Source organism: Podarcis erhardii (assembly GCF_964252035.2).
Source record: "Podarcis erhardii genome assembly, chromosome: 7".
In the NCBI taxonomy this organism is placed as follows: Eukaryota; Metazoa; Chordata; class Lepidosauria; order Squamata; family Lacertidae; genus Podarcis; species Podarcis erhardii.
In genome coordinates, this window is record NC_138511.1 from 41,827,666 (window position 1) to 41,853,880 (window position 26,215).

General features: G+C 46.5%; 1 protein-coding gene and 1 long non-coding RNA gene across 5 annotated transcripts in view; one reads left to right on the plus strand and one right to left on the minus strand.

The window, feature by feature from the left end:
• Window positions 1-26,215, minus strand: part of GSE1 (Gse1 coiled-coil protein) — a 429,515-nt gene that overhangs the window by 293,431 nt on the left and 109,869 nt on the right. The window contains exon 2 of one of the 3 annotated variants that reach the window (XM_081870138.1): window positions 10,292-10,390. The exons of the other annotated variants lie outside the window; for them this stretch is intronic. Coding sequence (XP_081726264.1) covers window positions 10,292-10,390 — 99 coding nt within the window. The remainder of the gene's footprint in view (window positions 1-10,291; window positions 10,391-26,215) is intronic. 3 annotated transcript variants of the gene reach the window in all.
• Window positions 14,364-18,900, plus strand: LOC309346519. 2 transcript variants are annotated; one of them, XR_014158662.1, is made up of 2 exons: window positions 14,364-15,272; window positions 18,724-18,900. It is a non-coding gene; the product is annotated as an uncharacterized lncRNA (long non-coding RNA). The 2 variants fall into 2 exon arrangements; XR_014158663.1 differs by lacking the exon at window positions 14,364-15,272 and adding an exon at window positions 16,636-16,875.

Sequence of the window (26,215 nt, forward strand, 5' to 3'; positions counted from 1 at the left end):
CACACACTTTAAATGTACACTGTGTATGCAGCCCAGAGTGCATGCCCATGCAGCCATGGAACTCACTGGCTGGTCTAACGTACCTCAAAGGGTTGTTTTAAGAATAAAATAGTGGTGGTAGTGTAGAGGTTGTCCATTGAAGGTCTTTTTGCCAGTATTCCACAAAATCCTGCACAGCCTCAGTGAATGGTCCTGCCATGTAAGGAGTGGGGTGGGGGGAGAAGGAAGGGGGGTTGGGCTTGAAGGCCTGGCCCTTTGCTGTCCTACAATCCAAGATTCTATTCATTTACCTCTCTTGCTAATTCATCATCTCCCATGTCAAATGCTTGCTTGAAAGCCCAAATGTAGGGAATTGGGTTTTGTCTTCTTTTAAAAAAACTAAAAAGCAGCCTCAGAGGTCCCACAAGGGGGAAAGAGGAGGAATGAATAACCCTTTCCCAACCAGCCAAGTATCTGCACAAAATCCACCCAAGCTATGTGTCTCCTCTGTGGGGTTCTAGATGGGGGGGGGGGAGTGCTTTTAAGCAACCAGTGGGGGCAGCATTAAGTGCAACACACCCTATCACTACTCCACTCAGCTCTGTTGTTTCCTGGGTCTGCTTTTCATTAAAAACAAAAACAAAACAAAACACATCTGGGGATTTTACACACACAGTCTGACCCTGACTGAGGCTTGCACTGATGCTTACATCTTCTGTTTTCGAGACTTCCACTGTCACTTTCTGTCTTGCTTCTTTCCAGGCTGTGTACTTCCCTCAACTGCATTAATCCCCATGTGTGGAAATGGGGAGAGGTGGGATGAATAGGGGGAGGCAGGCTGGGAGCTGGACAAGGAGACCTACAGGCAACTCCCATCCCAAGAGACTCAGAGATGCAACCCGAAGCTGGTATTACTTACCAGTGCAATAAGGAAATGCAGAGTACCATTACCTGCACACTCCATTAAGCACTTAAACACCATGTGAATAGGACACGTCATTGGGCATTAATGGGCTGCTGCAAGGGAGATGTTTCTTGAAGAGTGGCTGGCAATGAAAAGGGGAGCGGGAGAGACAGAGCTGGAGAGCCAACAAAGTGATGTATGACACATAGGATATCTAAGCACCGGGACTTTTGGACAGTCACTATTACTCTGGAAAGCAGCCAGCCCTGAAAGGCTTTATTACAGACCACACTGCCCTGTTGATCTAAGTGTTAAGAGTGTGGCCAGACTGTCCCTATTTTGCAGGAGATATTCAGGTGCAAACTGGACCCTTAGGTTTCTGCATTTAATGTGGATTAAAGACCTCTGTCACCCTAGCACAACAAATCCACATTTTAAAAAAGAGCTGCATTTTTATGGTTTGGAAAGTGATGGGGAATTACACTGAAAAGTGGGAGATGAATGAATAGTTATCAGGAATACATGGTAACTCAGACAAACAAACCAAAATAAATGCTCAGTGGACATAACCTAACCACCACATAAGCTTTGTGAAAATCAAGACTGAACAAACAGCTTATCTGAAGGAACCCTAAAAGAAAAGCAGAGTGGGGCTTAATGGAAGTCAGAGACTGGATATAGATAGCAGTTATAAAGACTGCATCTGAGCCCATGAAGAGTGCCTCTTCCTCACCAGCACATAAACAAGAATGGACATCACCACATAAAAAAGAGCCCTTGTGGGAATGAGTGTCCAATAGAAGTACAGAAGTGTTTGTACAGATCAGGGATAGGGAATCCATGGCCCTCCTGGTGTCATTGGACTGCCAACTCCAATCAGTCCCAACTAGCATGGCCAATGGTCAAGGATGATGGGAGTTGTACTAGCATGGGTTCCATGTCTCTAATACAGATATATTAACGTATTAGGTATTATGCAGCTTCCTATGTCCCTATGGGTCCCATATGGGTCACTGGCCCTGGCAGTTGTTGACCCTGGTCCTTCCCTTCTTTCCCCATTTGCAGACACTAAGGAACATCAGCCTGCATTTAACAGCACACAAATGCAATAAGAAGCTGTATTTGTGCCAGGCCAGACTGTCTGTCCATCCAGCCCAGTGTCATCTTTTTAAATGGGCATTGCTTCTCCTAGGTCTCAGGCAGAGAGCAGAGGTCTTTCCCATCACCTGAAGCCGAGACCATTTGTGGTCTGCTGCAAGGCATAACCTCTACAGTGTCCCCCCCAAGAACAATATGCCACTTGTACTGCTCACCCTTACACTATGCCCTGCTGGCTCTGTGAGGAGGCATATATATGTCCTGCAAGGCTGTGACTGCTGCAACCTAGACAATAACACAATCCGCTCCTAAGCCAAATGAACACGGTTCTGCTACTTCTCTGGAGTGTGGCCAGCTGCCTCCTCCCACCCTTTTCAAAGGCCTTTGGCTTCTGGGGGCCTGCCCGGAAATGCTGTCATCCCCTCGCATGGAGCCAGCTGTCCTGAGGAGCGGGCAAGGCCTCGGGAACAGGCCCAAGACCCTCCTGCCGTTGCTAATGTCGCAGGAGCCAGGGCTGAGCCGAGGCCACACACGGTGCGAGAAAGCCCAGCTTATCCCGCATGGCCCCAGTTGTGGTAAGCCAAACAATTGACTCCATTCACGGGGCTCGGCCACTGCTGCAGAGGGGGCTGGGTCCTGAGATGGTGCCAGGAAAAAGGCACCAGAGAGTTCCACCTCCGGCTCAAGGGAGACAGTGCCAAAGTCAAGCAGCAAATCAGACAGAGGGAGAAGCAGAGGCGACTACCAGACCCAGGAGGAAGAAGGCTAGTGTGGGAGTGTGAGAGCAGGAAGACAGAAGCCTCTGGTAGAGCCTGCATGCTCAGCAAGGCTAAGCGTGGGGGGAGAGGGAAACCCTCCAGGTGCTTGATATGAGATTTATCCCAGGGCCGGGCAGTTTCTGAACAATTCAGTGTTTGGTGGGGGGGGGGATATTTTTGGCAGCAATTCTTACCAAATGTAAGGGCACTGCAATGACTGCATGATTTTGCTATAGGAGTCAATAGAGTAGTCCATGCATTTGGTGAGAATTTCTGGTAAAAGTTTCCCAACAAGGAAGGGCTTGTTCCCAAACACCTAGGCTTGGAATAAATTCCATTTGCCTGCTTTCCCCATTTTGTGATTGGTTTTCTCTGTCTTGCTTCCAAGGCTGCATACACACCATACATTTTAAGAATGACTTCTCCCAAGGTTACCCTTAGGGCCACAGTTTGCCCCTCACAGAGCTACAATTCCCAGCACCCTTAACTACAACCCCCAGGATTCTTTGGGGGGAAGCTGTGTCCTTTAAATGTGTGGGGTGTACATAGCCTCACTCTCACCCCTTGTCTCCTGCTCTTATGGCTAGTTAACAACCCACTCCTACTGATTGTTCAGTGGCAGCAACATTCAGCAATGAGGATCACATGTGAATGGGCAACTACAGATACACCACTCCTGTTCTCCACAGACTTGTCAAAGTTGAAACTCAAGTTTCCTCTGGAAATGCTGTTAAATCATTCTTCCTTGGGTGGGTTTTATGGCTGGTGTTAAGCATATATGGACATTAATCTGTTACAACATACAACACTTTACAATTTACCGTAATGGGTATTTTATTTTGGCCATTATCGCATGAGCATATTTTAAGTACTTTTAGTGACCCTGGACTCTTGGCCCTGCCACCTGAAAGGTATTGTTATTAACTTCTATAATACAAGACTGCAAACCACCAGTGGTCCATGAGCTTCATTCAGGTGGTCTGTGGAATGTCTGTGAAGAACACATACAATTTTAATTCTATGGAATTCAAATTTTAATATGGTCAGATTCAATATAAGAAATAACAGAAGAAATAGAAATGAAATTATAAACCATACACCATCTAGCACAGCAAATTGCAATTGCTACAACACATGGGGGGATCATTAAATGGTTTCCCAAGAACTCCAGCAATTTTTTCAAGTGGTCGGAGCAGGAGACAGTTTGGGAACCACTGCTGTAATGTATTCTTTCTTCCTTCCTTCCTTCCTTCCTTCCTTTCTTTCAAAAAGATATACAATTTATCTCATTTATCTTCTCAACACTCCTCAGAGGTGTGTCCCTATTGCTCCAATTTTACCAACATGGGTCTGAAGCATAGAGAAATTAGCTTACCCAGGGCCACCCAGTGAGTTTATGAATAGAGAGATGAGCTCAACTATCCCAGGCCAAAGTCCAGTACTCTAAACATTGTATGCTACTGTCACTACAACTCCAAAAGTTGAATTGGCTGATGCTGTGCAGGGCCCAGGGCCAAGTAAGAAATATAAGCCATAACCAGATGCCTGCCCAATGTTTCCTTGAAAACCTCCACGACTGGGCATCTTTTGCTTCTCAAAGCTAAGATATAGGCAGCTGTTAGAAGGAAACCAGAAGTCTAGCCTGGGGGTCGTGCCACGGAATCAGAGGCAAAGACACACAGAGATGTGCCACGGGCAGAAAATGCTCAGACAAAATATCCAGGCCAAACAAGGGCCATCCCAAAAGGCAGCCTGGGCGAGCTACAAATCCTTTACCAGAGCAGTCAAATCTTTCACTGCCCAGGAAGATACTCCAAACTCTAGTTCTGTGACTCGCCAGACAGGACAAATGCACTAAGAATGTAGGGTTGTCAGTGATCCCTGAAACTACTGTAGGGAGATGGTGGGCGATAGTCCTCCTCAGCTCCTGACCCCTTAACCAAACTGCAGGCCCTACACACACACACACACACACACACACACACACACACACACACACACACACACCTTGCTTGGTAGATGCATCATGGGAACCCAGACAGGCACCTCCCTTGCCTTCTGAAGAAATTGAGTCCTTGTTCCTTTTTCCATTTTATGCAGGCAAGCCCCTTTATGGATGAGTGTGACAAAAAGGGAATTGAGAGCCAAGAGCCTGCTTTGGCCTTGTGTCCATGGGAGTGTCGGGTGGTGAGAGGATGAACTGCAATAAGGCCAGGGCAGTGGGAAAGGCCCAGTGTGGCCTCTGTTGCCCCCACCTTGGCGTTGACAGTGACTTCATCCCACTGCGGTGCAGCCTCTCACTCTTCAGATGTGGCCCATCAGCTCCAAAGGCTTGGCCAGGCTTTTGGTTCCAGGAGCGGAGCCAGGCTTTGGGGCTTGGCAGGACGGTTCCTACAGCTTGCAAAGCAGAAAAGTCACAGAATGCTTGGGCTGGGTGGGTTGGGGAGAGAGCAAGAACCTTCCAAGAGGTTGGTTTTGGCTTCACCTCAGAGAGCTTGGAAAGGCTAGTAAAACCTAGCCAAGACCATAACATCCATTCCTGGCTTCCTAGGGGAAGTCGAGAGCAGGAGAAACTCTGCCACCCAGAGCAAGCCTCCCTTATGCTAGAAGGGCAAAAGACTGCAGCAGAGGTGCAATATCCCGTATCAAAGACAACCAGACAACCAGTTTTACACAACTTCCTAGCATACTGTCTTTTAATAAGCAGCCTGCTACAATTTAGGGCCTCTCCACACATCCTTTTATTTATTGCACATTCCTGATTATTTGCACTCATTGTGGCATTGGTGCCGCTTTCAATACTGTTTATGCCTGAGAAAGTTTTTGGACTCTTTCATTTTCAATCAGTTCATTCCCCATGACTTCCTGATGAAATACTGTAACATTTCATAACACAAAAGTTCACGTTTTTGTTGCACTATAGCACAAGAGTGTCCCTCCAGATATCAAGAACACAATAACATTGGAAAAGCACCACAGAACAACTCATAAAACAGAATGATGTTTGGTCAGGTATAAATTCACCACTAATGCACTATTATTGGGTCAATAACCTATTGCAAAACACACTCAAGAAACCAGGGTTTTTTTGTGGGGAGGGGGGGTGCTTATCATTTGCTAACACATGTTCCATGTCCAAGTGATGTACAGTCCCTCCCAAAAAAGGAGGGTGGGTACATTACTTCTTCATCCAACACAAAATTAACTTGCAGCACAGGAAGGGACAACAGTGACGAGATGCAGGCAACTCTTTTTTTAAAAAGTGAATGGATAAATTCATGAAGGAAAATGTCTATTAGCTATGATGGCTCAATGAAGCCTCCATGTCCTAGTGCAGTATGCTTAATAACACAAGGTGAAAAGGACAACCAAGCCAGAGAAGGGCAGTCAACTTCATGCCCCAAATGTCTGGCTAGTTGCTGATGAAACAGAAGCTGGAGTTAACAGTCTGACCCAGCACGTGTTCTTCACATGTCCTAATCAAATTCCTGTGTTCCATGTGTACTGAAAATACTTTATCTCCTCACAACTTCTCTCTATGAAGAACAGTGTAGGCACCTGAGCTATGCACCAGCATCATTTCTAGGAGTGGGCAGAGAACCAACTCTTGAGAACCCCATTGGTGTACCTGTGCCAGTACACTGAAGCCAGCAGGTGCCTTGGAATGTCTACGGTGAGTTGTGACTTCAGTGTTAAGTGGGAGGAGGGATGATATTGAGTGATTATGGATGAAATCTTAGAAGTCAGAAGGGAGGCTGAGCTGGATTTCCAAACATATAGAGGGGCAGGACCTCTGGAACCTATATTATTATTTGTGTCTCCCATGTAAGTATCAAAAGCAGGATAATTATGCAAATTAATGCATCCAATTTCTGCAGGTCACAGAATTTCTGAAGGTTACTCCGCCGTCAGAGGTTTTTCTGTTGTGGTGTCAAGATAGTGGGATTCCTTTCCAACTGAGGCCCACCAGGCTCCATCTTGCCTATTGGCAAGCAGGAAAAATGCAATGATCCCCGAATATTTTTAGGGGGCCTTCAAACTGACACCTTTTGATTTCACTGAGGTTTGCTTTCTAATCATTGCCAGTTTCCCTGTTGTTGTATTATGTTTATACTATGCTGTGTTGGCTTGTTTTTAACTGTACACTCCTTTTAGGCTTTTTTAGATTGGCAAGTTGGGCAATGGGATACAGGAAATAAACTCACTTTCCTTGCTTCAGGGAGTTGGTTATGACACTGGCACAGAAATGTGTGTTCATGTGTATACTTTTGCGCTTTATAGTCATGCCTTTGCCAATCCCCTAGCACTGCATGCATGTCCAAATGGAGATATTTTACCTGGGCTCCAGATGAGTTATGGCAAAAGAAAGGGAATTTTGTGGCTGATGAGTCCCCATACAGAATGCCATCCTAAGATCCCATCTGGACTATACATTTAAAACACTATCATACTACAGTGGTACCTTGGTTTACGAACTTAATTCGTTCCGGAAGTTAGTTCTTAAACTGAAACCATTCTTAAACCAAGGCACACTTAACCTAATGAGGTCTCCCGCCGCCATTGTCCTTACACCGTTCAGATTCCATTTTTAGGCCAAGGTAAAGTTTGCAAACCAGGACACTACTTCCGGTTTTGTGGAATTCGTAAACTGAATCGTTCGTAAACAGGACTGTTCTTAAAATGAGGTACCACTGCACTGTACTTTAAACAGTCACAGATTCCATGCAAAATAATCCTGGGAACAGAAGTTTGTAAAGGGTGCTAAGAATTGTTAGGAGAAAGCCCTATCCCCCTCACAAAGCTACAATTCCCAGTGTGGTTTGACAATCAATCTCGCTCCCCAGGAAACTCTGGGAATTATAGCTCTGTGAGGAGAATAAGGTAAAGGTAAAGGGACCCCTGACCATTAGGTCCAGTCGTGACCGACTCTGGGGTTGCGGCGCTCATCTCGCTTTACTGGCCGAGGGAGCCGGCGTACAGTTTCCAGGTCATGTGGCCAGCATGACTAAGCCGCTTCTGGTGAACCAGAGCAGCACATAGAAACACCTTTTACCTTCCGGCTGGAGCGGTACTTATTTATCTACTTGCACTTTGACGGGCTTTTGAACTGCTAGGTTGGCAGAAGCAGGGGCTGAGCAACAGGAGCTCACCCCATCGCAGGGATTCGTACCGCCAACCTTCTGATCGGCAAGTCCTAGGCTCTGTGGTTTAACCCACAGCACCACCCGTGTCCCAAGGAGAATAAGGGTCCCCTTATAACTCTCAGCACCCTTAAACTACTGTTCCTGGGATTTTTAGGGGGAAGTCATGGCTGTCTAAAGTGTTATGATACTACTTTAAATGTATTGTTATTATTATGTATTTATTTATACCCCACCCTTTTCCATGACAGGACTCAAGGCAGCTTATAGATAAAATATACAGATAAGGCCTAAAAATATCCCCCTGACATGACATGACCTTGAGTTTACAGATTGTCATGATACCGCAGGGATGTACCAGACCTTCAACCCAGGTCTCTAGTCACTAGATAACACTAGCTCTTAATGCAACACCCAGTGCCTAGATTTTTGCAATATGCATAGTTACTCTGGTTACAGTGAATTTAAAGAGGATAGGAATGACTGTCAAAGTGATGCAAGGAGACACTGTGACTGTCACAGCTGAAAATCAAACTAAGGCCTACTGCACACAGTCCTGAAATGCTGCATCTTCCAGTGGAGGAGGAGTTGAAGTTTCCCCCTACCTTAAAAGGTGCAGTCCCAAATTCCTCTTGGAACAAATACTTCTTCACACTACCCAGTTAATTGCTAACATTCACTGCCGTAAGACGTGATGATGGCCACCAGTTTAGATATTGTCTGAAGGGGACTGGGAGAGAGAGGGGTCTGTCAACGGTTATTAGGCATGATAGCTATACGGAACCTCCAGGTTCATAGGCAGTCTACCTCTGAATGCTAGTTGCTGGGGAACAAGCTTGGGTGAGGAGTATTGTTGTCGCGCACTGCTTGTATGAATCAGGTGGACTAGAGGGACTTTTAGTCCAGCCTTATAAGAAAAGCCCAAGCTGTGGGGAGAAACAGAAACTGCCATGGCAGAGTTCAGGCACCGGATCCCACCATGCCAGGTTAATTTAAAAAAAGGGGGGGGGACTTTAGTTACCAAAATTATTCTTTGAGATTAACTCTGGTGAATCACTCAAAAATAGCAGGCAAACAAGAGTAGTGTGAGAGTAGAGATATCACACATACACACACAGACTGCATCCCTGTGAATCTCAGACACAACACTGTGCAGTTAAGAGAATAGTAGGCAAATAGTGGAGAGTTGTTCTTTTCCCATTTCAGCTTCAGAGAGTCCGGTCTCAATCTCTGGGTAACTAGGCTGCAGAATTATTTTACCTCTCCCCGATCCCCTTCTCGCTCTCTCTTTCTCACACACAGCTTCCACTCCCTTCCCAAGTCAGTGCTCTCCACTGGGGGGGGGGGGAGAGAGAGAGAGAAAGAGAGAGCGAGAAAGTAGTAGTACAAAAAGAATCCATCTCATTCACAATATAAGAGTAACACATAGCCGGATGCAAATGTGCACAAGTTCAAGGGGAGAGTTTGGCCACCAAATCCACATGAGATCAAGTTTCCCAGCTCTCATTGAGTAGATAAAGGAATAAAACAAACCAACAAAAAAGAACGCTCTTAAAAAGACAAGCAACTGCAAAGCACAAACACACCAGGATTAAAATAATATAAAATAACATCCTTATAAAAACACTTGGCAGAAGTTTGCAGCAAGTTTGCAAAAAGTTTCCTACCCAGCCAGCAAATAATTTGTTCTTGAATAGACACCAGAAAATTGGGAGGGCACGCCACAAGAAGTCAAGAAGGGGACTTAGTGCAGCTCTTCCTGCCCCCTACACACACCTTCTGTCCCAGATTTACATTAAGCAACTTGACCTTTGCAGCCCCTGAAACTGCTAGACCTTCTTGGCTGTCCCACCCATCCCCAACTTAAAAGGTTTGGACCAGTCCCGGCAATGAACTTCTGGAAGATGGGGGGGGGGGAGAGAGAGAGATTTCCTTCGCACCTGTCTTCTCTCACTTTCCCATCACAAGCAGACAGGTGCAGAATGTAAACTGAGCTTTAGTCAAAATTCCCTCCAGTTCAGGAGCCAAAATGAGGGGGCAGGCAGATCTGAGGTGGAACTGGGAAGCAGGTTGCTAGAGCAGCAAGTTAACAAAATATATTTCAGAGGAGGAAACCAGAGAAAGAAAATGGCCTTGAAAGTCAGCAACAAGTTTTTGGGGGGGACACAATGGACTTCTAATTATTGCCATCACAGGAGAGTGGGAGAAAGAGAGAGAGAGAGAAGTATCATTTGCAAAACTTCTGCCCACCACCCATAAGACAGGGACCCATTAATGAACGCTTGAGCTTCTACAGGATCAGAAACCTGCAAGTGTCCGTCTGTTCCCCAAGAACCCCACAGCAAGCCCCTGGTAGGAAAAGGGAGGGGGTGTTGGACAATAAATGACATCAAAGGCTGCTTTGCACGTACCTTAGAAACAGAGAGAGAGAGAGATAGACACGGGGGAGCCGCCAATGGCAAAGGGGGTGCTGAGGACCAGCGCCAGCCAAAACCGTCTCCTGGAGTGGACTGCTGACAGATTAGAGATGGGGGTGGGGGGGAGAGAGATCAAGAAAGGGGGTGGAAGGAGGATCACTGCTGTGGAGGGGGGAGGAAGGGGGGAGCACAGGGGAGCCTCTCTGCGGACAGTTGCAAATCCCCTTTACAAATCTGGAACTGATGATAGTGGGGAAGGAAGGAAGGGAAGAAAAGGAGGGAGAGGAAATCTACAAACAAAATTCCCAGCCAGCAGCAAACCGCATACAGTGATGGATTGGCGGGGGAGGAGGAGGTTGCAAGGGGAGGCGGGGGGGGGGACAGGACTGAAAGGGAATTTCCTGCAATTGCCTCGTGTTTGGGGTGACGTGGGGGGGAGAGAGGAGAGAGAATGCACGAGAGGAGGGCGGATTTCTGAGTCAGAAGCAAATCAGAGGAGGCAAAGCAAGGCTGACACAACAAAGAGGCAGGAACAACAAAAGGAGCATATGGCCAGAGCAGCTACAGCCTGTAAATTAAACATAAAGGGGAGATTAGATAATTAATGAGGGCTCGCCTGCCTGCCTGCAATGCCCGCCCCCAAGGCAAGCAGGCAGGCCCAACCATTCCAGGCATGGGGGGCGGGGGCGGGCACTGATCTGGGGCACTGTGCCAATTGTGAGGCACCATGATCTGGGGAGGCACAAGCATGCATCTCCACACACAGCTGAAAGTTGTTATGGGGGGCTGAGAGGGAAGCCACCTGTAAGGATGGGTGGGAGGAGGCAGGTAGGGTTATCTAATGTGCTGGGCTTCTCTTGAGAAACAGTATGAGCTATGAGGTGTTGGCCTGGATCCCAAGTGAGTGGGGAGAGGAAGCCTTGCCTGCTGTGAAATCTACTTTAAGTTGACCCAATGAAATTAATGACCCAATGAAATTACTAATGTCTTCTGATTTCAATGCACCTACTCTGAGTAGATCTAACTTTAGATGCAACGGAATACTTGGCACCAACTGTGTGTGTGCAACGTTCTGTATAGAATCAAAAAATGGAATGAGTTCTGCCAGGCGTCAAAACTATGACTGAAAGATGGCATCCTTCTCTATAGACCCTCTTGGTTGCTAAGATCAGTGGGGGGGGGGTCCTCTTGGCAGTTCCTCCATCCTCAGAAGCTTGGTGGGGGGCGGAATGTTGGCCCAAGAGAGGGCATTCTCTATGGCAGCCCCTAAATTGTGGAATTCTCTTCTCACAGAAGTATGCCTGCCTGGTACCTTCTGCATACAGCTTACTGTACAGTGAATATGAATTTCTTTACCCTGACGTTTGACACCTGAGATGTATATTTTCAGGACCAACCCTATTTTTGAGATTGCAAGTTCTTTTAAACTGTTTTCAATATTGTGTTGTGACCTGCTCTGGGCCCTTAGGGTGCAGGGCAGGTAATTACGGTAATTAATTAATTAATTAATTAATTAATTAATATGTTTCAATCTGAGAGAAGTGCAAATACAGTCCAAAAAAAGAAAATGCACAGCATAATTCTATTATCACACAAGCAATCAGAATTCAGTATCCTGAGACTATGTTTTTTAAAGTTTCTAGACCTCATGGATATGCAGATAGGCTTGAAACTTTATGGTCGTTCCTTTATCTCAAAAGCCAGATCAACTGGATTTACTTCTGAGAAAGTATGGTTAGGATGAGGCTGTAAGAAATGGAAAGTCCGTAAAAGTATCCACCGACACCCTTAATGTGACTCTACAGGCAATGCTAAACATCAATGTTGCATCTGCAGCGGACAGAAGAAATCTGAATGGGAACAACCAAGTTGGTATGAACAACCAGCTGGATTTTTGCAGGTAGCTCTACTCACAAAGTAGCGAAAACATGAAAACAAAGACTGCATAAACACCATATATTTAAAGTACATTACCCCTCAAATAGGGAGGGACGCGGGTGGTGCTGAGGGTAAAACCTCAGTGCCTAGGACTTGCCGATCGTATGGTCGGCGGTTCAAATCCCCACGGCGGGGTGAGCTCCCGTCGTTCTGTGCCAGCTCCTGCCCACCTAGCAGTTCAAAAGCACCCTTAAGTGCAAGTAGATAAATAGGTACCACTTTATAGCGGGAAGGTAAACAGCGTTTCCGTGTGCTGCGCTGGTGCTGGCTCGCCAGCTGCAGCTTCGTCACACTGGCCACGTGACCCGGAAGTGTCTTCAGACGGCGCCAGCTCACGGCCTCTAGAGTGAGATGAGCACGCAACCCCAGAGTCGGACACGACTGGCCCGTACGGGCAGGGGTACCTTTACCTTACTCCTCAAATAATCCTGAGAACTGTAGTTTATTCAAGGTTCTGGAACTGTAAATTTGTAAGAAGTAAGCTACAGCTCCCAGGATCCACTGGGGGTGAAAAGGTGCTCTAAATGTGCTTTAAATGTCTGGCATGTACATGTGTGAAATAAAGAAAACAATTCCAGATAACAATTTTTCATGCTGCTTGCTAATTTACGTCAGATAAGTTTTCAAGAGTGTCTCCTTCCTCACCTGAGACAGCTCACACAATGTGTGCACCACAAACAACTTATAGCAAATGCTGGCATACTAGCCTTTGGCACAATCTTTGCTCACAAGCACCATGGGCTAACAATTGTGAAGTGGGTCAGAAGAGAGAAAGAGGGTGCTTCCAGACTGCTGCTATTTTCGGGTGGGATTCAATCACATACCAGCAAATTCACAGTGTGCAATTCTAGGTGATGGGGAGTTGTTTCAGAACAAACCTGCTTCCTCTGCCCACCTCTCTTGCACCTTATCACTGTTTGTGATAAGGAAAATGACAGGGAAATGCACAAGAAAGTGTGGGATAACACTGCTTGTAACCTCCTCATCTAACCTTCCCACAAACAAATCCAAATGAATGCCCATTAAATGGCAAATGTGGTCTTATCTCCCTGCAAACAAAGCAGGATGAATAAACAGGTTGTTTGGCAGCACCCAGAGACAGAAAAAGCACAAAGAAAAAAAAGTTGTGTGTGTATTCCCTTCCTCCCTTTCCCCTCCCCACTACAACTCCCTCTCCCTTCCCCCAGCAGGGAAGCAGATGCTCTCCTAAATCCTAGCATTGAAGCTGGAGGGCAAGCAGGTGGGAAGCATATATCCAGGCCACTGATGGAAGACGGATTCATATTTCCATCCTCACACTATACTGACACCTGCTGGGACACAGGCAAGGTGTGTGTAGTACTCTCTTCTCCTGAGGTATCCAGCAACTGGTATTCAGAGGCATAGTACCTCCGACAGGGGAGGTAGAACAAACCATCAGAATCAGTAGCCACCGATAGGCTTATCTTACAAACACACTTCTGCACATTTGAGAAGCTGCAAGAACACCCATGGTCTATGGTTCAAGCGGCTAAGAAGATGCAGGCTAGGTACCTAGTAGATCCCACATAGGACATAAACATGTCTCTCTACACCCCTTACTCCTTTACCCCAGGAAGAAAACTAAAGCCTGAGCAAACTCCAAAACCTGGATAGGCTAGCTGGCTGAGCATGTCAGTTGAGCTAATCAAGCAGATGCAGGATTTTTACTTATTTTTTCAAAATATGGACTTGGAGCAATCAAGAAGAGGTGCCACAGAGTGCCCCAAACTGTAAAGCAGACAAATCTTTGCTCTTTCCATTTTATGTTATGCAGGGATGGAACACATGAGCAAAGCCTTTTCACACAGTCTATGTGTGGGCCGTTTCTTCAGGGTCCGAATCGACTCAGCACAGTCTGTATAACTCAAAGACTTTCTAAGAAGACTTTGCACCGCACCCTTCCCTGACACGAGCTTTCGTTTAAGACAGTGCACATCACCTTATGACACCATCAATGTTTAAAATGGGAGATGGGAACTGTTTCTTTTTCAGTATTCCCTGGTGGGCATCTTTCTGGGGGCTGCATGCAAATGATGGATGGGGCCAGAGGTGGACCTACAGGTGTGACTCTTCCCTTTTTACAGTAACCTACAAACAGCAAGCCAGAGGCTTCCTGTGCATTCCCTCATGTGCACATCATCTCTATCCACACACAATGCAAATAAGAGGCATTATTTATTAATATAATTAGATTTATATCTAACATCCAAGGAGCTCAAGGTGGTGTATGTGGTTCTTTACCAGAGTTCAAGGACACACGAAGGAACTTAGGAAGAGTGAAGACCAGGGCCAGTGAGTGGGGGACATGGTCTGGGTAGCATTCCAAGGGCCACATATAGAGACCACATAGGGCCACTTCCATGCCTACCCCCCCCCCCGTGGTTCACCAACCCCTGTTTCACAGCCACCCTCCATCACTAACCCTGCAACAGACTTTGACAAAATTCCTACACGGAAAAGCTTCTCTCTCACTCACTTCTTGCCCTGACTCTAGCAGAACCTTACACTCAACACCTGGGTCCAGGCCTCTGTAGTGCAAGCAAGCAGATGCCAGGAGGAACCTGAGCAGGACCCAGGCAGGCAGAAAAGAAAAATGCACACAAAACACACTCTCTCCACCACCACCCCTTTTGAAATGCAAAGAGTGTTTGTCCTGCCTCCGTCTATTCAAGTCCCTTCTACACTTTGAGTCAGATAGATGCACACAAAGGCAGTGGCAATGAAGGGGGCTGGGGAGGGGGGGCAAACACGCTCCAACCAGCCCTCGCTCCAAGCCCTAGCCTGTGCATTGTCCTCACACCAAACAAATGCGCCCATTAATCTCTGTCCCAGCGCTGGCACAGGGAAGGGGGGGCTACCTTTCTCTCTCTCTCTCTCTCTCTCTCTTTCTCTGTGTGTGTGTGTGTGTGTGTGTGTTAATTGTCTCCTGAGCAGCCAATGACAGCCGGGGTGAGTCACAGAGCAGATGCTGAGCGCAAGAGTTCAAGAGAGAGAGGAGAAAAGGCTCCATGGAAATGTAGGCGATTTCTCTGCATGTCAAGATGGCTGTTAGGTCAACACGGAGGCTCTGTTTACTGAGCTGGGGGTATAGAAGCAGCTGTTCCTCCCATCCCTGAACATTTTTTTAAGGAGGCAGAAGCAGCAAAAACAGGGATTAGAGAGCGTCTGCAATGACTGGAAGCCAGCCGGGGATGGGGGGGGGGGCATCCATTAGTCATGCAATATCTGTGGCTGCAGGGTGAAAGCCTGTTTGGTCAGAGACAGCCCTTGCTAGTTTCTCCATAGAGAGGGCTGAGGCCTGCCTGGAGGTCATTCCTCTGGTTTGAGAACCCTAACTCCCAAATCTGAAATGGGGTGGTGTGGTTGCGAAAGCTGGTTGCAAGAGTAAAAGGATCATAGCGCCAGCAGCCAAAACAACAACTGCTTGCCTATATCTCTGTGTATGACAAAAATTGCAGATCCAAAGACGGATACATGTCACATCACATCATGGACTCACAAGTGATATAAACTGCCTCCCATTGAAAAATATTGCATCTGAGAGAATGAAAAGCAGAATTAAAAGCCTATCTAGGGTCTTTGATCTGTGATGGCTGTTTCATACATTCAAGTTGACTCTTGCTGAAGTCAGTCAATGGCAAATTGGTGTGTGTGAATGCACTTGGTGCACTGAGTGCCCCTGATCCACAGTTATGGAACACCTTCTTAAAAGTAGACTTTCTTCTAGAAGCATTCAAATATCTTCTCCTGGCTTATTTAAAGAGGCAACTATCAATCCAATTGCTATTGTGCTGCGTTTTATCCTCTATCATAAGAGCTTTAGGCTTGGTGTGTAACCTTGTGCCATGCCCTCAAGATAGAAATCTGAGCAAATCATCTATCCTGAGTCTATGAGGCTAGAGGGAACTTGCAACCTACAAGTGAAGTGCTTAGGATTCATCCAGGGATCCTGACAAGAGCCCCCCTTTCCTTGCTGGAAGGAACTTCAAAGTGCTTTCATCAAGCTTCTGACTAAATGCAAGATCATTGACCCTTTAGGACCCCTTGCCACACAGAGGTGGTTTTTGCCATCCAGGTCATGGTGCATACGGGAAGTGCATGCACCACAGAAACGAGCCTTCACAGATTATTCCTGGTGTGCCTAGGCCTTCCATGATCCCTTTATAAAGAGTGCTTTGCTTAGCTTGCTACTCTGCTGCATACCCCAGCCCAGGATCCAAGCCTCAGAGGTCATTTTCCCCCATTGAGAAAAGAAAGGCCAGTGGACACAGACGACCCCCTTTGCAAAGGCAGCCGCTCTGTTGACATGCCAAAGGGTTCCTATGGCAACAATGGAATGTGAGGGGCAGCTGGCTTGATGGAGTCTGGATAAACAAAGGTGGAAGGCAGCGGCAGGCGGGGGCGGGGAGTGATAGGGCTGCCCTTCCAACTGGCTGTGAGGGCAAAGGTCGGAGAGTCGAGCATGGCGTGACCCCAACTGAGACATCGTTCCCAAAAGGGCCTCGGCAATCAGGAAGGGCAGAATGCAGGGAAGGGGACAGAGGGGGAAAGTCTAGGGTCTCTCCCCCCCCCACCCCACTGGCCACCCACTTCTTCCATGGTAGATAAAGATGTACAAGGCAAGAGACATTTCTGTACAACTAGCAAGACTAAAAAATGGAAACTTTCAAGATCCTCTGATAGCACAAAACACATCTGAAAAAAAACTTAGGATGTCTTCTCACTTTTATGTATTTCATTTTATTTTAATATATTACATCCATCTGCATGGAGCTTAGGGTACAAGAAGGGCTCAAACACAGGAACATAAATAATATAACAGCACAAGAAAAGCCCTAAAGCTGGATCAGGCCATTGGGGGTCCATTCTCACAGTGGTCAATGAGATGCCTTTGGAAAGTGTACGAGCAGAAACTATGTTCTTAAACATAGCCATTGTGGCCAGTAGCCAATAGCTTTATCCGCCATCAATTTATCTAAGGTGACTGGAAACAATGTGGGGTGCAGGGAGAGTATCAAGGTGTGTAACACCCACAGCCAGGTCATAAAAAATACCCTGCATCATCTTCTCACACAAGCCTATATGGACCCCAGCTTTGCTCACTGGTCATTTCCCAGGACAACTAACTCCCCTTTCCACTGACCCCTTTCTCTGTTGCATGCTCAAACATTAACTCTCCTGTCATGAGTTCAAAACTAGCAGAAGAACAGCTGGCTAGATTTTTCTACTATCTATGCTGTGCTCTTGATCAGAAATCCCTTGTAAATTACACAGCATATTGAGGGCAGACCCCTTCCTTGAACAAGGCAGCAACCAGCCAGGCGCTGGAAGGGAAAGAGCCTCTGCAAACCAAAGAATATGAGAAGAAGCATTTCTTCCTGGCACAGCCCCATGGGGACCTGCCCACAACACCTCTGTGACAGGCTCTTCCTGCCAGTGAGAGAGGGTCTCAGGCGGACCTGGAGCCAAGCAGAAAGCAGATGCCATTCCAAGAACACTGGCAGGCTGTGCCGAGGGTAATAAGGCAGCAGATCCAAGCTTTGCTCCAGCTCAGACTGGCTGCTACTTTTATGAAGCCATTTACTCCCTGGCCCTTGTTCAGCTGCCAAGCTCAGACCTTGTTTGGGTCTCTTCCCCTAAAGGAGCTGAGTTGCCCAGAGAAGACGTGTCAGAAGAGCACTGGTGCATTTATTTAGACCAGGGGGCAGGGAATTCTTTTTCAGTCCAATGTTCACACACCCTCCATGACAATTTTCTGAGGGCCTCATGTCAGTGCGGCCAGAGTCAAAACTGGACAGAGCCATTCATGTACAATTTATACCTAGGATTGCATGAGCCTCATTTGCCACTGCATCACACTGCTGACTCTTGTTCAGCCTGTGGTCCCCACAGCTGAAAACCATTTTCAATTACCATTAAATCATTCCCAGTTAACATTTGTTGTTGTTGCTTTCTAAAAAGGTTATTATAAGTTTTTGCAGTGGTACCTCTGGTTAAGAGCTTAATTCATTCCGGAGGTCCGTTCTTAACCTGAAACTGTTCTTAATCTGAGGTACCACTTTAGCTAATGGGGCCTCCCACTGCCACTGCGCCGCTGGCACGTGAATTCTGTTCTCATCCTGAGGTAAAGTTCTTAACCCAAGGTACTACTTCCTGGTTAGCGGAGTCTGTAACCTGAAGCGTTTGTAACCCGAAGTGTTTGTAACCCGAAGTACCACTGTATTTAAAACAAAAACCCTAAAAATGACATGCACCACTTTCAAAGAGGCATCCCTTCCTTGCTTTTACAGTCAGACCAGAGAGGAATGCCTCTTCTGAATGTTCACACTACAACATTCTCTGATGTTACCTAAAAACAAAGCATGCATTTTTTCCTTCCCAATTGCAGTTTTAGTCATATCCCAACTTATAAAAGATTTGGTCAACTGCGTGAGGTTCTTATTAATTGACTGTGATCTCTTTAATAGGGTAACAGCCCTCATGAGCATCACAAGCACTTTCCCAAACTAGTTCTGAAGTTCAGCATCAGCCACTGGGTGCACACAAGACTTCTTCAAAGAACATGAGGCAACACCACCTCCCCACTGCCCAGATGCCTGCCTGGTAGCTGCAGCTCAAGAATACAGTTCATTGTGCCTCCACAACATCTCTCTCTCTACGTAAGAGCCCAGGTTCTGGTTAGACAGGGATAACAGCCCTTCCCACACATACAACCAAGAGAGGAACTAGAAGTCTGCAACTGCAACAGAATAACTAACCCAGCTTGAGAAAAGTGGCAGCCCTTAGGTCAGGTGTGGGAAACCATTGGTTCTTCAGATGTCACTGAACTAAAATTCCCTGGCTATGTTTGCTGGGGCTGGTGGGAGACACCAGTCTGGAGGAGCCCTTGCCTCAGTACATGGAGAGTTTGGGGAAACCAGCTGGGCTTCTCTGCCAGGCTGGAATTAATAGGAAGGGCTGAGGCATCCCTAGCATTGCCCCACACATTCACCCTCACCTCTCCCAAACATGAAACCCAGAGACAGGAAGTTTGTGGAGAGCAGCAAAAAGGAAGATTTCCTCCCACAGAGCTTTACCTGCTTGACAGGCAGTTGTTAAAGGCACAGGAGTTGGGGGGGGTGACGCAAGTCTGGCCAAAAGTGTTTGTAAACCTCTTCTGTTACCTTTTTCTTAAAGCGTCCTCTCTCTGCCTGGGATAACTCTGGGGGCTTCAATGTGTCTTGGGATAACAACCTCTGAACTCGCTTCAGCCTCTGAAATGTAAGTGCGAACTGTCTCTGTTTACCAGAGGCGGCACCTGTTTCCTGGCTTGTCCCTGGGGCAATTTAAAAAAAAATATAAAAAAAAATCACTGCCCTATTTTTTCCTTTGTATGTTTTGACTTTAGGGAATGCCTTGCTAAAACATTGCTCTTGTGAGCTGAGCTGCCAGGAGAATTGCCAGCCATTCTGAAAGTTCATCTCCCTCTCCCGAATAGAGTATGCAGAAGTTAAAATCTCCAAGTTGGAGCTAGCAGAGTAGATGCACCTGGCCTTTAAATAAGCTTGCAAATAAGCCCTCAAAATTACTAAATTGCCTACTGAGGTTCATAAAGCTGCAGAATCTCTCAGGAGTTAAGATAAGCAGAGAGGGCCCTCTTGGTAGTTCCACAACCCTCAGAAGCTTGGGGTGGAGGTGGGCCAAGAGACAGCTCCCTCTGTGACAGCTCCCAAATTGTGGCATTCTCTCCCCACAGCATTGCTTTTGGAAACTTCACTATACAGTGGTACCTCGCAAGACGAATGCCTTGTAAGACGAAAAACTCGCAAGACGAAAGAGTTTTTCGTTTTTTGAGTTGCTTCGCAAGACGGATTTCCCTATGGGCTTGCTTCGCAAGACGAAAACATCTTGCAAGTTTGTTTCCTTTGTCTTGCAAGTTTGTTTCCTTTTTCTTAAAACCGTGCATTCACTTCAAGGAGCAACTCATAGCACGCGGTGTGGTAGCCTTTTTTGAGGTTTTTGAAGACTTTGGTGATTTTTGAAGCTTTTCCAAAGTCCGTGCTTCGCAAGACGAAAAAATCGCAAGACGAAAAAGCTCGCGGAACGAATTAATTTCGTCTTGCGAGGCACCACTGTACAAGTGCTGAAGACACACCTCTTTGCTCTGGCCTTTCTCACCTGAGATGAAAGGACCTGGCACTTTTTGCTAATGAAGACAGGAGCTGCTGGCTCAGAGTAACAACCCAAAGCAGAGACATACCTGGGGTCCCTTGTGCCCTTGGGCAAGGAGCTGTATTGGCACCCACCCATACCCCAGGGGGAAAAATCTGAGAAGCAGGAAAAGTTGCCTGGACAGGAGGAACATGCCTCCTCAGGCCTGAATAGGGTCCTGTGCTGCTCTCTGCCAGGAAGCCAGTAAGAGGGAAAACCCCTTTCCGTCCCCTCCAGCAGGAGTAGCTTTTCCTCCTGGAGATCCTGGCAGATTTCTTCTGCAAGTAAAGCAGGTGCTAGAGTATTGTGCTGGGGGAGTGGGTGCTCCATGTGTCACAGGAAGACTTCAATGTCTGATAGGTTATTTTTGAGCCCCCAATGGGCTTCTGAAACAGCCTCAGGAAGCAATCAATGTGAGCTAATAGTCTTATTTCAGGGGTTCCCAAACTGTGGTCCATGGACCATACTTTCCAACATTTCTCCAATGAAAATAGGGACATCCTAAGGAAAAGTGAGACATTCCAGGTTCAAATCAGAAACCGGGACAGCTTCTCAAAATAAGGGATGTCCCTGTAAAATAGGGACACTAGGGTCTGGTGGACCACTAGCGGTCTGCAAGTTTCATTCAGGTGATCCTTGGTGTGTCTGTGGATTTGTGGCTGAAGACTGGAGCCAGCAATATCCACATTGATTTTTAATTGTTTTATTGCTTCATTTGTTGTATTTTATGTATTACAATTTTAATTTTATGGAATTATAATTGCAACAACAAACAAATTATTAAGTGGTCCACCAAGAAGTAATTTTCAAGTGGTCTGTGGTGAGAAAAACATTGGAAACCAATGTCTTTATTTTCTACTTGGGAACTCTTACTTCCCTTTACACCCCCAAGTGGAGGAGATAGGCATTACAATTCCTTCCAAGGTCAATTTAATGATACCAAATGGTTAATTGCTAGGGCGCCAGCATAACTGGGAGCCTCTGTCAATAAACCTCAGATATGGGAGGAGGAACAATCTATGGTTAAGCCACAAAAAAGAAAAAAACCATTCTGCACATGTCTAGAGGCACTCTCTTCATATGTTCCAGTTTACAGGCATGGCGCTGGGAAAAGGATATAGGGCTGACCCCTGAGTCAATTTAAGCTGGGTCTGGCATCATTCTTCTTTTTTGCTGTTTGGTCCAGGGAAGCCAGTTTCTTTGTATCACTAATCTTGCCATATGGGTTAAGTCCCTTTAATCCCTCTCCCTCCATATGGAACATAGGCCAAGCCCTAGAAAATCTGCTACAGGGAGGGGTGGAAACGTTCCTGTGGGCTTCTCTGTTTGCCCCTATTTTGCCTCTCTGCTGACCTCCTCAGTCTCACACAGCTGTTGCTTGGAGACCTTGCGGTACCCAGGACTGCACAGAAACACCCACCCACAGGTCTGGTTTCCAAGGCAATCACCTGCTTGTCTCCCAAAGGCAGCTGTCTTGGCCTTCGGCAAAACAGGCAGGTAAAACAAGCCAGAGGCCCCAGCTGTGTGTTCTTGGTGTCCTTCTCACACCTGTCAGCAACAATGCACCAGCCCCAGCCCATCTGTTGCTCGCTGTCTTCTGAGTCTTCCCTGTATGTGAGGAAGAGGGGTCTGGGAAACACTTCTCCTCTCAGCAACCCCCCCCCCATGGCTGCTTGCCAGTGCAGACCTGTCCTCAAGAGGCCACCATGGGAACACTACTGCTACCATCACCCACTGTCATTCGTACTGAAAGAGTTCCACATCACACTCCACAGTGGTTCGAGGAATGGTGTGTGTGTGTTCTCCCTCCTGGAAATAATGATGTAGTGCTTTGAACTTAGAATGAGGAGGATAATTATGTGCTAGAATGAAAAGCAGGGTGGGGGTATATACTCCAAAATGAATTGAAAACTAAGCTGAAAGGACCAAATTCTGAAGGACTGAGCATTCATAGATCATCTGATGAAACACATGTAAATATGGCATCCGGCCTCCTCGGTTTGTTTGCTGGCAGCTCCAGCCTGAGGGGACCCACAACCGTCCCAGACCACAGAGAAAGGCAATGGCAGGACAGCAGCAGAGAGCACATGCTGTTTGCACAGCCAGGACTCCAGCTCTCAGTGCTTCTAATTTTGTACTGATGTGCAAAACCAGCAGTGCGCGAAACGGCACCCTCAGAGGCACAGGCAGTCTGAAGCACAAGAATGCTTCAGAGCCCTCCCCAGCCAGAACTGGGGAGAGCTAAGCAAAAAGCTCCTTTCCCCCTACAGCCAGTCTCCTTGAGTTGCTCTTTCCATGAATGATTGGCCCAGATTGAAGGAGGTGGGTTGAGGCATACCCTGCCTTGGCAGCTCAGACAGGGCTCCCGGGGGACTAATACTGGCATGTAAATATTAGATCCTCATGTCTCCTCAGAGACCAATTACATAAATCATGGCAGCTCCCACAGGACTGCCAGCTTCCACTTACTGTATCATCGTTAACAGCTTATTAAGGAGCAGCTGCTCAAGGAGAGAGAGAGAGAGAGAGAGATGAAGAGAGAGGGGGGGGATCCATCTCCTCCTTGGAGCACCCCACCTCCCAATCCTGACAGTGCCACACCCAAATACATTTCATGCAATTAATCCCAGCCAAAGTGACAGAAGTATTTTTGAGTACTAATGAAGAATGGGCCATAGAGGCACTGTTACATGCTAAGGTAGGTCTTGGGCAAGAACCATGGCATTAAAAAGACATGGTATGCCAAAATCATATTGCTGAGGTAGAAAAGGTGCAGAAAGGGGCAACACCAATATTCAAGGAACTACAGCAACACACCTAGAGCAACATGTGACGCTTTTTAGTCTAGGCAAAAGGTGAGAAAAGGAGGATGTGATAGAGGCAGAGAAGATCATGCATGGTGTGGAGAGAGTGGAGAGAGAAAAGTTTATCACATTACTAGAACCTAAAGGGCTCATCCAATGAAGCTGAATATTGGAAGATTTGAGACAGACAAAAGGAATCATTCTTCACACAATGCTTAATTAAACTTTGGAATTTGTTCCCACATGGGGCAGTGATGGCCACCAACTTGGATAAGCTTTGAAAGAGGATTAGACAAAATCATGGATGATAGCGCCATCAACTGCTACTAGTCTGATAGTTAGTTCCACCTCCACAGTCAGTGGTAGCATAGTTCTGAATGCCACTTCTTGGAAATCGCAAATGGGGAGAGTGCAGTTGCACTTAGGTCCTGCTTGTGGGATTCCCAGAAAAAATCTGGTTGGCCACTGCTTATCCACACTTCTGCTTCCCCACAGCTTTCCCCCAAGAAAACCCACAGTTGAGTGCTGAACTGAAACAAACAGCAATCAAGTTTTCCATGGATTGTCGTTTGTTTTGATTTGGCACTAAAGAGTGGGTTTTCCAGGGGAATATGGTACGGTTAAGGCAAAACCACCCGTGCTTTCTAGGCACAGGACAAGCAGAAGTGTGGATGAGCCCCAGAATGCTGAACAAGGTGATGGGTCATGAGCCTGATGTAGCCAGGCTCTTCTTATGTTTAAAAATATTATTTTGAAGGGGACGGGGCAGACAGACCAGGCATGCCCTTATGATTTTAACAATGGTTTGATGGGCAAAAACCAGCTGAAGCAACCCTTTCACAACATAGAGATAAGCATTACTACTTGCTAATTTCTGCACATCAAGCGGATGTTGAAAGGTGCTACAAATTTAATCCCAGCTGATTGCCTACCCAAGCCTTTCTCTACCCTCTCTGTCTCCCCCACCCCCAACAAAACAAAAAAGCTTTTTATTTCCTGTGTTGCTTTCTTTGGAGGAAAGGGGATGGCGGAGACAGTTCTTAAAAGTTATAGCCTCTTCTTCTTTACCCTCCCCACTAGGGATACATAATAAGAGCTGTCTGCCCATCTTTCTCCCAGGTACAATTGAGCCTGCATTCTGCCAGAGAACCCTCCAAATCGGATTACTCTGGCATTAAAAGGTGAATCTAATTTGGAGCTGCCACCCTTTGGCAGGAGACCCATTAGCTCTCCTTGTGCGGCTCCATCTAGGCTCTCCCAGCAGGGAAGCAGAGTTGTACAGAAGAGAGGGGGGAGGGGGGAGGGGGGAGGGGAGCCCAGCAGGGAGATTTGCTGCCTTCCATGAGCTGCTTTCAGATCCTGTCTCTTGCAGGCAGCTGGAAACGGATGAAGAAATGCTCAGGGCAATTAGGCAGTGGGGCAATATACATCACGGCCGAAACATCTGCTAATAATGTCTCTGGTGAGCCATAAAAGCCCAAGGTTTTGGCCCAGGAACATATAAGGAAAGAGGAAAGGTGGGAGGGAGCACAGTAGAGGGAAGTGAAGCTTGCCCCTTGTAAGAGATTGAAATAGAGCTGTCTGCATGCAGTTTCTCCCTGGCATTCCTCCACTCTGATGGAAGGCTACTTTTCCATCCAAATGTGTGCATGTGTGAAGAGGGATCTTAGTGATAGGAACAAAACATATTATTATTATTTTATTATTATTATTATTATTATTATTATTATTATTATTATTATTATTGAGCTGGGGAAAGGAAGTGGAGGAGTAAACAGTGTTGCAGGAGGACAATCTGCAAACTTGGTGTGAAGAACTGGATGCCACAGTAGAATTCCGGTGCCCTCTAGTGTTAGGCTCTGACTACTACAGCAGCATGTAAGTGTTTTTAATGGTTTGCCATACAAGTTCCAAGTTAAAGACTAACAGACTGATTGAGACAGAGGCTTTCGTGCAGCAGATGCATGAAAAGAGAGAAATGAAATAAAAGCAGTTAACAGTGGGGAAATGTAGAGAGAAATGTATTAGCTGTGGGGCTAAATACTAACCATGAACTTGGAAGGGGCACAGCTGGCGACATTTCTATGCAAAGCCCAAATGTATACAAGATTAGCACCCTGACCTCTCACAGCAACATTCCAGAGGGATAGACGTGTTTGTCTGCTATGCTTTTAATCAGCTGAAGCCAAGGTTTTCTCTACCACATAAGGAGAGTACTTGCTTTTATTTATTTATTTTACTTATTTCATAAAAATTACACACCACTTGATTATATCTTCAAAGCTTTGCACACAGAAGGTCTCAGGTACAATCCTTGGAGTCTCCAGTTAGAAGGAACAGGAGTTGCAAAAAGCACCCTGGAAAGCCACTGCCGGTCAGAGCTAACAATACTGACCCGGTATAAGGCAGCTTCCCATGTTCCTAAAGGGGCAAAATGTTTTCTAAGCAGTGACTCCCACAGTGAATGGTGCCTGTGCTTATCTGATTTGCACTTGAGGCTAGCACAGAAGAATTACAGACAGCCTCTTCTACTTTCCATGGACTTTTGGCCGTACTGCTTCTGATTTATTTTCCTATAAACACACATACACTTGTCAGCTTAGCATAGACAGTTCTTCTAATGAAATCAGCTCCAATCCACAAAAGCTTTGGCCCCAGTAAATCTGTTTTGCCTTTTAGGTGCCACAACACTAGTAGCAGTCTAATACGGCTAACTCCATGGAGATTTCAGCTTGTTTTACTTGCGCTACAACTCACATAAGCCCCAAGCAGTGTGATCAGTGGGTACGGAAACAATCATCATAGTAAGCAAAGGAACATAGGCATTATAAGAAGTCAGACCATTGGTCCACCTAGCTTAGCGTTGTCTTCACTGCCTGGTACCATCTCCCTGGAGTTTCAGGCAGCATTCTCTCCCAGCCCTACCTGGAGATTCCAGGGACTGAACCTGAGACCTTGTGCATGC